The 14405-nt window shown below is 40.8% G+C and overlaps 1 protein-coding gene across 4 annotated transcripts in view; it reads right to left on the bottom strand.

Moving 5' to 3' along the window:
- Positions 1–14405, bottom strand: part of fnip1 (folliculin interacting protein 1) — a 40682-nt gene that overhangs the window by 17981 nt on the left and 8296 nt on the right. The window contains exons 1-7 of one of the 4 annotated variants that reach the window (XM_067608574.1): positions 13062–13243; positions 8067–8196; positions 3702–3839; positions 3489–3589; positions 3134–3208; positions 2696–2787; positions 1546–1629 (exon numbers count right to left, since the gene is read on the bottom strand). In XM_067608574.1, coding sequence (XP_067464675.1) covers positions 1546–1629; positions 2696–2787; positions 3134–3208; positions 3489–3589; positions 3702–3839; positions 8067–8196; positions 13062–13072 — 631 coding nt within the window. In that variant the 5' untranslated portion in view covers positions 13073–13243. Of the gene's footprint in view, positions 1–1545; positions 1630–2695; positions 2788–3133; positions 3209–3488; positions 3590–3701; positions 3840–8066; positions 8197–12992; positions 13013–13061; positions 13244–14405 lie in introns of those variants that run through there. The other 3 variants (XM_067608576.1, XM_067608573.1, XM_067608575.1) reach the window with 3 other exon arrangements.

Genomic DNA, 14405 nt, shown 5'->3' with positions numbered 1-14405 from the left:
ATGAATGATAGCATTATTCTATTAATGCACTCAAAAGTTGCTCTTTTAAAGAGTCAGTTGGACATTGAAAGTGAAATACGCAAAATACATTTGCTTTAAAGACTTGGTGTAGATGTCTGATCTGTTCTTTCCAGTAAATGTGCTCAGTGGAAAATCAGTACCCAGATCAGAGTAAACAGAATCGGTACTTACTCTTCTCGATGGAAAACATAGAGCTGATCTAAGAGCTCATCGGGAGAGAATTCAGTCCGTTTCTTTACAGTGATGATTCATGGGCAAGGTTTAAAGTAATACTCCCTGCAGTAGCCATGCAGGGTCTTATATTACTGATATGAAAACAAATGATATTATCACACAGGTCCTAGGCTATAAAGAGCAGGCAGCGTGTGTCACTGTCACTGGCAGCGATGATTGGTAAATTCCACACTGTTGCCATCCATACTAGGCATTTTAAGAAGTGGGATTGTGATTGACATATTACTTGTTTACACACGCTGAGAAAAGTTCAGCATAGTAAGCAGAATAGTAATTAACTATTCTTTCCTTCAGCAACTACTGCCAAGGTGCCCTTGAACAAGGCATTCCCCCCCCTAGCTGGTCCAGGGGAGCTGCTCGATGGCCCACAGCAGACTGTGTAACTGTGTGTAACTGTATGGATGTTCCTGTATGACTGCATGCATGCTCAGGTAATTTTGACTGAATCATTAAAGGTTTATAAGGAAGAAAAAGAAAGCTTAAAAAACAGGCAACTAAATAGCAGAAAATTGTCATAGTTGATGCTTAAAATGCACACAGAGCCTTAAATTATTGCCCATTGTATTACAGCCACTGTCAAAGATGACAAGTTAGTGAAAGTGTGTTAGTGAAGATCAATGAGGAGGAAAATGAACTGCAAAGTCTTTGAACTACAACCACCAACACCTGTGAGTACCCATGCACACCATTTCTGCATGCCTAATACACCTGCAAGCTCAGGTCAGATAATAATAACAGATATATTTTATGATTTCTTTGAGAAAAACTTGATTGCCGATGGGTGAGGTCATCTTATTTGACACTGCTATTCGCAAAATAAACGAAAGGAAAGTTTTTAAAAAGGCATACGTATTTCCTCTGAGATTTACTAGAAGGCAGCTTGTGTTGTTTAGGTTCACTAGCAATTTTAAGTGTCCTGGAGTGGGATAGAGAACTGCATTTTCACTGTTATTTGATGCTGCTTCAATTTGAATACAAATATTCTCACCTGCCCAAATTAACTAAATCAAATTCATCAAACCCATTTTTGAAGAATATACCAAATGTATCTGGCGGGAAGCCCCTTAAAATAAATATCTCTACAGCTACTATCTGACCCGAGTTATTTGCAGACATGCTGTGATATTGCATGCTATCACTACTGCTACCACTTCTATTGCAAGAATCACCACACAGGCATGCAGCCGCAGAGAGTCGAGGCTGGTACGACCACTACTACCGCAACTACAACCTACTACACACATGCATGCAACTGGCACATGCCAGTCATGGCCAGTTTTAAGCGCCAACCTGAAAAGAAAGATGCGCTCTTGATAAGACGCAGAGGGCCCTGTTCAGAGAAGGCCCGTCGAGGGCTGCAGAGCTGAGAAAATCCTGCGCGGCACAAACAAAAACATGGAATAGAAAAGAGGGAGAAGGAGGGAAGAAAGACAAAAAAAAAAAAACATGAACAATGGTTAGTGAATGAATAAGGAGGAAAGCTGGTAGCCTCCTAACGTCAGACCATCCGAAAGAAAACAACTTTGTTACAGGAGCTTTTTAGTCTGGAATGGAATAATGACCATTATCTGTAGGTCAGTCAGTCAGTCAGACAGACAGACAGACAGACACACAAGAAGGCTGGTATCACTCACAGAAAACCCAGCTAATCAAACAAATCAATTATGACAGGCTTTATATCTCTGATATGTACAACTAGATGTTTATTGTTTTTTCTGTGAGGATGACAGAGAAAATGCACAAAAGGATAGAATTTGCCAACAGTTCTCTCTCTTATTCTCTCTATTAGGAGAATTTCATACTTTTACATTTATGTTAATCTTGATTCACCACCAGTAACAACCACAGTCATCATGAGGTTCAGGGAAGCACCAGATGAGTCACAGCAGAGATATACTGCTACAAGTGTTTGATTAGATAACAGTTAATTCTGCTAGTTTGCCAAGAAAACTTGTGCTTGCAAGACCAGTTTTAAAGTTTTCCAACTGTTCACCATCTCAGTGTAGGGGAGCAGTGAGGGAGAGCTGTTGGCAGAGTCTATCCAGCCTGGTTTGTATTCAAACAGGAATGGTAAAAGGGTCAGAAAGAGACAAACAAAATCTGTTGCAACCTCGCAGTCCTGCAGAGGCACTTCAACTATATAATAAGATGAAGAAAATGTGAACTTCAATATTTAATCATATACATATCTATAGCTCGTATTCACAATTTTAAGCAGCCAATGTCCCTCCATTAAGTTTTTCAGAGATAAGCAGTGTCATTTACTGAATAACATAAATAAATCAATCATCATCCTTACAAAATAATATTTGTCATAATCAGATGTGCATCATACTTAATATGTAGCCAAACATGCTCTATATATCCTTTAAGACACTACAGTGAGTCTATAATTTGTAGCTAAAGAAGGTATGGTGTGGCACTGGGTTGCTGTGGTTACCTATGTTCCCGAGCAGACTGTTGGGCCCAGTGTTTTGATCAGGCCTTAAGGTGTTGCTGTCCTGTCCAATGAACTCCAGGCTGTCCTGTAACCTGTGCGACATAAGACACAAAACCAAGAGTAACTCATAAGATTTTTGGGGGTGATTTATGGTATGTACCAACCTCATGATTATACTGTATGCAAATTTGAAAAAATAAAAAAATGATTGACAAAAAAAAAGTGATCAACTCAATGAAGAGGGACAGAAAGACAGACAGAGAGACAGTATCCTTCGTTGACATAAATACAGTATGTACCATATCTGGGACAGATGGAGAGGGGGAGAGAAAAAGATGAGATAATATCTGCATGTGCTGCCTTGAGGAAGAAGTTGCCATAGGAAACAGAGCGTGTGTTTGTGTGTGTGTGTGTGTTGATGGGCGAATGTGTGCTTACGTGTTGAGGCTGCCGTACACACTGCCCCCTGTCCTGGCGGTGAAAACCTTACTCAGCATCAGCTGAGGTGGCGATCTGATATGATGATAAAGCAGGGACAAAGATCATCAGCATGTACTCTCAGTTCATGTGCTTGTGTGTCTTTCACATCCTACTTCATTTGTCTCTTCCTCATCAATTCACAACTTCTCCTTTCCTTTCTTGTTCCTCTGGTCTCCTTCCCTTCTACTTAAATTTACTGTACTTTCATTGTTTTCAGTAATGAAAATCTAACTACCACCGAATCCTGAGATTCATCAAATTTTAACTAACAAAAAAATCACTATCTGATGTGATGCACCCCTATTCTTCTTACCTGATCTGGTGGATTTTTAATGTGGAGCCTTTGTAGCTCATGGCTACGGAGCCAAACATCATTTCCCCCAGCATCACCACATCGGATGAACACCTCGAACCCTGGCGAGGAGAGAAGAAGAGACGCTTTGAACGTGTGGGTATGAATGTGCGTGATCGCCGAGAGGTAAATAAATTTTGCATGGATGTCTCAGTCTCGGTCTATGTGTGTTACCTGGAAGCGGAGGCCCTGCTCCTTGGTTTCCTTGGTTTCGGAGGTGCAGGAGGAGGAGCTGTCCAAGGAACTGCTGCTGCCTCCTGTAGGACGGAGCTGGCAGCATTTCCCAAACATCTTCCCCTGGCCCTCAGTGCTCTGTGGAGTCAAAACATAAAATATAGTAGAACTGAGTCAGGCCAAATTCTATGAACACAAGCTCGCAGGCCACATTTTACTCTGTGTGAGGTTCAACTTACATCAAAAATTATATTAAACTCAATTCACTTAAAGAACCAATCCTCTTTTTTAACCATATGGAAAATGAGCTTATACAGTAGATGTAAACAATCTTTAGCAGCTTCTGGAGACATAGAAAGCTGATGGAGTTTGAAGCACATCAGCCACTTCCACTGTTTCATTAGCCAAGTAGAGCTGTTTTATTTTCATTTCAAATATAAAGAAGCCAAAAGAAATTCTGCTCTTGACTAGGAACATTCAGCAGCCACAGCAAAACTTTTTACAGTTGTTTTTGGTTGGTATTAAACTTGTAAAAGCAGCTGGAAACCTTAGCTATTTGAGCACAGGAACATAAAATCAGCGAGAGTGATGCAGAAGTTCATGTGTTTATATCTTAAAAAGGTTAGCGCCCATACACGCGGGAGCAGCCAATACACGTGGGAACAGATAACACCAAAGTCAAAAGGATTTCATGGCAGGAGGATTTCAGTTTTGAGGGCCTCGCCCTCTGCTAACATGAACATAATAAGAGCAACAGGCTGAGAGCACACTTCACCTATAAAAAAAAGTCACATTTTCTATCTTATTTCACTCTGATGGCACGACATTTTAAACAGTCCAGAACATAAAAAGGTCATTGGTCCAGATCAAATAAACATCTTGATGGGAAAAAATAAATACATTTTTGTTGAGTTCAGGTCAAAAAAACACAGAAACCTAATCCAGAGGCACTTATGTAAACAGCAAACTAAAAGCAATGAGAGCTCAATCAGCCTGTGTCATGTGCCTTCTTAACTTGGCAGCCTATTCAAGAGGAATGCATTTGGGAGGGTGGGGAGGGGGAGGGGGAGGGTGTATGTGTGTGTGTGTGTGTGTACGTGTGTACGTGTGAGCGCTTTTTAGCCAGGCTCTGGTAATGGCTCACTTGAAACCACTGTTGCTGTCAATGTAAGAGAGGACAGAAGGAAGAAAGGCTGAAAGGAAGAAGGCATATTGTTTTTCTTCATTCTGTTCTTTTAAAGTACATTTTTTTAAACACTGCAGACATGTATGCAACATGCTCTGTATATTCTCTATTCCCTATTATTAATATTAGGGATTTTGTAAAACACACACACACATACACATACTCATGCTAATGAAGCCACTCTGATTCTGAGCAAGCGTGTGTTTGTGTGTGTGTGTGTGTACATGGGTGTGTGTGTCCACTGCAGTGCAGTGTGAGGTATGTACACAGAGGCCAGCAGCATGTGACTGCCAGTCATATGACTCTTTCGGGAACTCGTGAGCGAGCAGCACTGCAATCATTCCCTCCCTCCCTCCCTCCCTCCCTCCTTCTCCCTCCACCACACCAACTTCATCCCTCTCTCTTTCCTGCCTGCTGCTTTCTTTCTCTCCCTTACTACATCTTTTTCTTTCCTGGATCAGATTTGTCTCTTTCTCCTTCTCCCCTCCCTTTCTTCTTTTCTTCATTCTTAACTCTTTCTCACCCATGCATCTCTGTCTGTCTCCTGCTTGATCCTTTGATTCTCTCTGTGTTTTGCTTGTTCCTGCTGTTGATCTCGCCTTAAAATAAAATCCTCTGAGTTCACCAAAAAAAACCAAACAAACAAACAAACAAAAACAACCCCAAAGCACACACACACATACAAAAAAAGCCATCATGTGATAGAAGTCACACAGTAGCTGGCAACAATCCAGGTTGCACCAAAAATATTGACACCGGCCCAAGTAACACATTGCATTAACTCCCCACCCCTGACACACACACATGCACACTGCATAACTCTTCTTATTGTGTTTGTATATATGGCACCGGTCCAATCCAACTGTAGTGCTTCATTTAATCCTCACGTATGAGTTGAGAATGTTGAGAAAACAGGCAATCCTATTTCCAATGTCAGGGTGACATAAGTCAGCAGGAGGTGAGTGTGTGTCTGTGTGTTTTTCTGCGTTGTGGACGTGATGATGAGCCAGACGGACAGACAGACAGACAAGAGAGAGTGAGGCATCACAGGAAGAGGGCAGGGAAAACCTGGTCAGTAGAAAAAGAAACTGGACAAAGAGGAAGCAAAAAAAATATATGCGAAACAGACAGGTGAGAATGAGGGGGAGGATGAGAGAGAGAGACAGACACCGAGTGCGGAGTGAGAAGCTGAAGAAACAGAGACAGTGAGAAAGGTAGAAGAGGTAGAGATCTAGAAAGAGCGGAAGACTTTAAAGGGTGAAAGAGAGATTAGAAATGGGTAGATTAGGAGAAAGAGTTAGAGGCAGACAGGAAAAGAGAGACAGGGGTAGAGAGTGATCTAAGAAGGTTACAGAGAGACGAAGATAACCAGATTAATTTAGAGAAGCAAATGACAGCAATCAGGACATTAAAGAGAGACAGATTCAAAAGAGAAAGAAACACAGAGGGGGCAAAGAAGCAGCAGTGTTTGAAAAAAGGTGGATACAGAACGAGGAGGAAAATTTAGAGCGAGTGAGACCAGACCGGAGAGAGAGAGAGAGAGAGAGAGAGAGAGAGACGAAGACAGGCGGAGAGAGAAAGACAGTCAGACAGCGAGTGACACGGCTGTCATGTGAGGATGAAAGAATGCTGCTTACACATGGGCTGTCAGCTGAGGCTATTATTATTGGAGATAAGAGCACCAGAACAAACCGGTCAGGGTCAGACAGGAACACACAGCAGCATTATGAAAATATTAGGCATGTTATTCAAAATGGAACTAAAAAAAAAAAAAAAAGGTGACTGTGTATCACAGGATGGGAGAGGCCATACACCTGAAGCTGCTAGTCAAAAGTCATAATTGAAATGTGTAATATCTTTTGTTGCACACACCCTGATAAACACTGATATGCTGTAGTAAAACTGTTTCAATCATTGTGTCTGACTGGTTAAGATAGGTGTTTTTACAATCTACCAACGCTGCCAAGGGGGTCAAAGCCTCATGCACTTAACTGACACGCACACACATACGTACGCTACCTGTGTGACACACTGTCAGGTTTTTAAGGTTATATCTGCCTTCAGGGCATCCTCACCCTGAGAAGTTCCTGAGAATTTGATCTCAAGACTTTTTGGAATCCATCGTGTCGAAAGGAGACCCAGGCTTTTGTTTAAGAAACGCAAAGGAAACAAAACTTAAGAAGCACTCGCACAACTAGTTTTTGTGACTAACCCAGTTACGCTGAAGAAGTTGAATACAATTTTTTTTAATGATCATAGCATCCATCTCAAATGGAACAAAAAATTCTGGACACGCCTCACTAAAGCAGTGAGGCGTCCCGCAGGTTAAAGGTGCTGCTTGTGTCCTCTGAACATCATGAAACAGTCACATGACTTATGTTGCATGTCACGCCTATGTGACTCTCTCTCTGATTGTGCCTATGTCCGTCTCTCCGCTCTTATCGTTGCTCATCTATTCTTGTGGTCTGTGAACTTTGAAGGTCAAAGTTTCTGCAGATTACAGAACGCCAAGCTTGAGACATTTAGATGCTACCCTTGATTCAGTTGGACAAAAAAAGAAACAACTGTAATCTCGTAACTGTATTAGATACATTTAGAGCCGCAACAATAAGTCGATGAATCGATTAGTCAGCCGAAAGAAAATTAATCGGCAACTATTTTGATAATCGATTAATTGTTTCAGTCATTCTTCAAGCAAAAAGCCAAACATCTGATGGTTCCAGCTTCTCAGATGTGATGATTTGCTGTCTTTCCTTGTTACATTTGACAATAAATTGAATATCTTAATCATTTTAGCCTCTAAGTCTGGCAAAACAAGCAAAGTGAAGACATTAGTGTTGCCTCGGAGAAACTGTGAACACCATTTTTTATCCTTTCAAGGACAAAGCAATTAATTGATTAATTGAGAAAATAATCTGTAGATGAATCAATAATGAAAATGTATCTAGCAGTGCAACTAACATCTTATTTTCTATTAGGGAATCATTTAAGGAAGGTTTCAGACATTTGAAAAGATGGGTAGATAGGCTGCTGCATCAGTTGAATCCTGGAATTACAACAAGACCAGGAACTGTCTTTTCTCCAGATGACAACACACACACACACACACACACACACACACACACACACACACACACACACACACACACACACACACACAAAACAAACATGTGACTCACAGTGATGGGGGTTTCCTCTGCTCCCCTCTTTTTGGCATTGGAGTCGAAGAGGACATTTCGGCCACGCCTCTCACAGTCCTGGTACACTATCAACCTGATCTGACTGGGCTCCAACTGGGGTATCGGCCAGCTAGACGGAAGGTGGGAGAGAGAGAGGAAATATTGCAGTTAGTACATATATTGTAAACTGATAAGGCAGCAGACATTAGTAAGATGAAAATGACTGACTGGGGAAAGAAACTTCTCACATATTTTTTAGACATATTTCACACATTTCTCAGTGTGTTTCTTCCAGGGAGTTTGCACATTAGAGACAATGAGGTCATGCTCCAGTAACAAAACACTTCCAAAACAATCTGGTGCAGCATAGTGCTGAATGAAGCAGTTGGTCAACAACACAGCTTTATCCACAGCTAAAACCAAATCTGAGCACTAACATTTTCAATAACTGAGTATTGACATGATTAAATTCTTTCTCTAAACAACACGGAATAAAATTTTAACAATTTCAACAACTTTTACCTGTGACAAAGGCAAATTTGCTTAACTCTGATATTATTATTATGATAGTAACTGATTTTGTTATGAAGCATATTTAAACCACGGTGTAGTTCCCGAACTACCCAATTTCTGCACGGTATCTGCTTGTTATCTGTACAAGCAGACAACTGGCTTTGCTCTGAGCAGTAGAGAAAAAGGTAGAGATTATGTATTAGCAAGCTTGTAATAAACCACGTTTAACCTGTCATCTTTGCCAGTGGGCATGGCAGAGCCAACAGACTCCATGCCTCAGCTGCCATTCATCCATCTCATGCCTTAACCAGTGGGGAGCCACAAAGATATGCCACAAGACAACCTACTACCCACCCACCACTATAGATTTACAGTCTAGAACGCTGCCACTCACTCAGCTGATTTCATCCCAGACAGCCAAGAAGTTTAATCCAAAACCTTCTTGTTATAGTCACTATTAAGCACTTTGCTCAAGACAAACAACCTTCATCCACCGATATAACTGTAGAGTAAAGAGCCACTATATCAACCATTGTCCCTGCTGAGGCTTTTCTCAACTAAAGGAATTCATTAACAGCTGTATGAATTCTTAAACTAATCGATTTGTAGATTGAAATGGAAATATCTATCAAATTGTATTATTGTCTCTGAGTGTAATGCACTCATGTAGATACTCTGATTTTTAAAATAACAATCGACTAAATTCTTACCCAATCAAGACTCCATTAGTCCACAATAAAATCAAACAACTCAAGATGACTCAGACATTAGTACTGGTACATTTCTTCTGCCCAACAGTTAAATAACAGTTAAGCTGTTTTTAATGGTAGCCTCTGCTGCATGCCTGTTGCTAGGTAACCAGTGGTTTCATTCAGCTCATCTTAAAAAAAAAATGCCGGTCATCTCAGGTAATATCGTGAAGGATGTTTTTGCATTTTCACACCTACATCCATAGAAAGATCTGGCTGCCCAGCCATCAGTGTGGGTATAGCAGGTCTTCACATGGCTCTGGCAGCCCCTTCTGCTTTTGGGGAAACTCAGCTCCCTGTTTGATTTAGTAGGGGCTAAAGATGACAGGGGCTTGGAGCGACAGATACATGGTAGAGGATTTCTTTCTGATCTGACGGATAGATGGGTCAGGCAGATGGACACAGAGCTGGACCTAAATATAGCCTTTTATTGGGGAGTAGGGAGCGTCCCTAAACACAGGTGTTTATAGTAAATGGGTTGGTGGGGAGGGGTGGAAAAGGAACAGTTAAGTCCACCTCACTTGCCAACAAATTGCACACACAAGCCCACATTCAAAAGCAGCATTTCAATTGTTGGTCAGTGAGCCTTGACAGGGCAGGGAATACCTGTGTGCTGGTGTGTTGTTCTTGGTGTGAGAAGAAGAGGGTCTATGTGTACATTCCCATGGATGTTGCTACTATTTACCAAACACTGGTGTCAAAGCATGACCAGCATTCTTCGAGGAGGAATGATTCAGTCTTGCGGGTGAGTGGGAGGGAGGGAGTCATGTGCTGCAGCCTTAGTGTTAAGTTGTCAAACCAAAGACATCTGTCAGATTGGGCCTTGAAAAGCAGCTATATAAGAGTAACTTTTTGGGACTCATACAGGAAACATCGGTTGTACAATAACTTGCCTGACCATTTCTGCATGGAAACACCACCAGCATTCAATCTTGTAGCTCACTTGCCAGAAACACTGCCTGCCTATGGACCAAAACCACCATCTGAATTTAAATTAGACTTTGTGGGCATTCAATAGAAGAAGCCACGTTTCACTGCATACATGCTGCTGCACAGTTAATCTTGTAGGCAGTGCCAACACTTCCACAGTGGCCTCACATTAGAGGCCTACTGCTGCTATTACATTAAAACATGAAGCACATGACGGAAAGTGCAACTACTATCGACAAGTGGCTTTTGGCATCAAAAACCACGGAAGAGGTGTTGCCCTGAGGCCAAGCCAATGCTGAAACTGCATGATAACAGCACTATCATAGTGTATGTAGGAGATTTAGCAGATAGACACATCTGTATCTCTCAGACATATGTTCAGAATAATATTCATATTGTGTCACCTCCTATAGCTAGTATGACTGCTAGTATGCTCCAACTGTCCAGGAGGCTCCGACAGGTCCTTGTGGACCTAGCCCAAGGATTACTGACCTCTTAGGATTGTAACAAGTTCTCACAAATGAAGCAGAAAACATGCACCATTTGTTGACACTGAGGTTTATGAACCAGACCGGCGGAGTCCAGACATGCAGGTTCTTCCTGCATAGTTCAAAAGTATTCCAGTCACAGGTTGTTTGGAGTCTGGTTTTTTTTTTTTTACTCTATTCTCGGCATAACAAAGAGTCACTGCTGTCAGATTTTCCAATTGCCGTGTTGGTGATTTTAAAATTGGGCTGTGACATTTAAATTTGTACTTATTTTCTACTTGGGGTTTTACACTTCATTTTGACTATTGTGCCTGTGCCTAGGCAGTAGTCGGTTATTCAATGACACATCTTTGACCAGACTGGCTGTCATCTTATATCCCTTTTAGTCCAACGCAGTGACATGATGGCGATCAATTTAATCACTCAACATACATCATCCAACATGGATTTTCAACCCTCCTCTTTACGTGGGTTGAATCCAAATCAGATACTCAGCTGGTAAATGGTTGTTCTGTTGCTGTTATTCTCTTTCTTTGTTTGTACCGACAGCTAGTGGAAGCTCATGTTCAATTGCTTTACAATAAAGAAAAACATCTTCAGATTTCTTCTCCTGGCTCCTATCCGAGGGGAGACCCAACCTCTTACCCAGTCTGAGTGCTAAAAGGGTGACGTAATGCTTGCCTGGCCTACATAATGAGCTCAAATTGCATTGTATGGGGCCAGGTCGATATTCAGCCCATAGACTTGTGTGTAAGATTACATATCAGGTGGTTGTTTTAGTCAGTCACATGCCTCCCTGCAATTAGACTACAGCCTTTCATGAGTCATTTATTTATAAATTTGACTTTGCTGTTGGTTTTCATGTATTCAGCTGTTGTGCATCATTGTACATTTGTGTTGACACTACTGTTTTATTGAGAAAGACTTGAGTAATAGCCTAATCTTTGAAATACCCTGTTTGCAATTTAACTGATTTAATCTTAACTTTGACTGAATTCAAAGTTTTAAGCCAGTATTTGCTGATCTAGCACAGTTTTGAATGCACAGAGAACAGTGCAGCTAGTATTACTAAATATGACATTGCCCAGAAGTAACATGATCCCCTTATACTTTCTGACCCAATGTGGGAACAGCAACGACAAAAATAAGATGATGTGTTGGTTACAGATCAGCCCAGAGGAATTCTGCATAATTTGCAGAGACACCAAGTTCACTGCTCTCTTTGTTTTAAACATAACAGAAAAAAAAAGACAGAAAAGACAAGTGAGAGATGCAAAGAAGAAGGGATAAACACAGGGCATGAAGCAAGAAAGACAGGCCTTTTTATAAGTAGCGGCAAACACAAGAGTGAAAAAATGTTTTCAAAAGTAGAGGGAGAAGGAAAAGACAAAGAGCGCAAATAAAGATGGGGTTCACAACAAGAACTGGAGTGATTAGACAAAGAACAAAAGCTGAGAACAAAAAAAAAAAAAAAGAAAAACTAAACACGAGGTAGAGGAGAGGAAAGGTAATATAAAACAGAAACGCAAACAAAAAAACATCTGAGATAGACATAAAAAACATCTGAAAGAAAGACGAGGCAGAATTAGAGCGAATGAGGAAGTATCCCATAAGTGAGCTTGTGACTGTCACAGCACTGACAGAGGAGAGAGGGGAGTCATTCATAAAAGCAGCACATGACTTCATGACTGTTACATACTTGTACCGCCTTGACCTCAATGGTTTGAACCGAAAATGACTCGAAAATGTTCTACCTTGGTGCTGCGGACTCTCTCTTTCACTCACACACACACACACTTTACACTTATTTCCTTGAACAATCTGTTGATCTCAAATGGAAAGCGCATGCACGCAACAGTTTAATTCTGGTTACATACAAAAAAAAGAAATGCCAAGAACATAACAAGCATGGCTTCTTTGAAAAGATACACCCCTAGTTACCAAATATGACATCAAAGATATGTGAAACTCCATCCAAAAGCATATTCGTCAGCTTCTTTCTTATCAAAAACAGAAGGTGCGCTTCAACACAAACCCATTAATCCACATTATGTAACGTGGCCTCAGATGAGGAGCAATCAATCTTTTTCATCACCAAAACACCTGGCACTAAAAACCTCTGCCTTGTTAACTCAAACTGCTAGTGCTGTCCAGGTGGAAAACAGCTACAGGTTGCCAACACTTTGGCAGAAGACAAAATTTAAAAAAAAAAAACAAAAAAAAAAACAACAACATTGTTCTCAAACCTGCTTTAACCGACACCACCGCAGCCACTCGGATGCATGTAAGCCTGGTTAAATATTACCGACTCCTACCTGGGCATCATTGCGAGTCTGCCAGTCTTTCCCCAGCCCTCTCCCTCTCTCTATTCCTCTCTCTTCTCCTCCTCTCTCAGCCAAAGCAGGGTCTAAGAATAGCGGTGAACTAAATTCACACAACAACATGAGACTGTCAGGTGATCGCAGGAGCACTGTGTATGCTGGACAGTACAGAGGCAGCAACAGCAGCGAGCCCAGACTGCTGACTGCCACAAAGCACTGTGATAAGAGAGTGACTGTAGGGATTTGTTTGTGAGTTGTTTCTTAATCCAACCCTTTGTTCCTCTCTCCCTTGTGTCCCCTCGCCCCTTCTTTCTAGCTTTCCTTCATCAACAAGTTCGAAACACATATGCGTAAATGTACAAAATAATCGTCCTCGTAACAAATAAAGAGCAGCAAAACAAATAAAAAAAAAAATAGTAATAATAAAAATAAAAAAGCCACACTCTTACAAATGAAAGCTTTCCAGATGTTGATTCCTCTTAAAACTTGGTTTTGTGATAAGTGGCAGTTTATAGAAGTCTCTATTAAAGTAGGAAAGTGAGCAGTAAGTCAGTAAAGGAGGACTGAAATTTTATCCATCACAAATCTCCCACAAATTGGCATAGGGATGCTATTTTTTGTTTCCCATCACTTTATTTTTTATGGGTTTTCATGCAAGTTCATGAACTGTGGTCGCTTTGGGTAAAGTCTAAAGTTTTCATTTGATAGTAACAAGACTGGATGGCTGTCTTAAAGCTGATACATTTCTTGATATCACTGTTAAATTATTCATCTCCTTAATATCATATTATCTAGAGTACAGAGAAATGCATCATAAATTTGTGTCTCAGAGATATTTGAACATGCCAATTATACAAATTTAATCAGTCCAGGCTTAATTCATTACTTTAATTAAAATCCCTGGGTCTCGAGCCAGTTGTAAGAATAATATATAATTCATTGTTCTTCTCCAGAAAGCTAATGCACTTTGATAACAGATATTACTAACACTGTAAATGCATTAATGTGCCTTTAGAATTAACTTGTACAATGGAAGTACAAGTTCAAGCGCAACAGAAGATCGAGAGTACAGCCAAGTCGGTAGGCCGCCACTGTGATGCAGTGGGAATTTCAACTGCATAATAATGGGAGCTACATACAGAGCATATTAAATTCTCTCACTTTTTTGCATTTGACAACTCCCTTCCTTTTTCCTGAGCTATATATCTTGATAATCTCAGATTCCTGAAGAATTTAGAAAAATAATACTATTGGACAGTGATACAAACTGCAACAATGGGGCAAAAAAAAAAAAAAAACCCAACCCAACCACCATAGCTGCTCCCAGCCAAGGTGTAT

Source organism: Thunnus thynnus, chromosome 13 (assembly GCF_963924715.1).
Source record: "Thunnus thynnus chromosome 13, fThuThy2.1, whole genome shotgun sequence".
NCBI lineage: Eukaryota > Metazoa > Chordata > Actinopteri > Scombriformes > Scombridae > Thunnus > Thunnus thynnus.
This window is presented reverse-complemented; position numbering and strand designations above follow the sequence as displayed.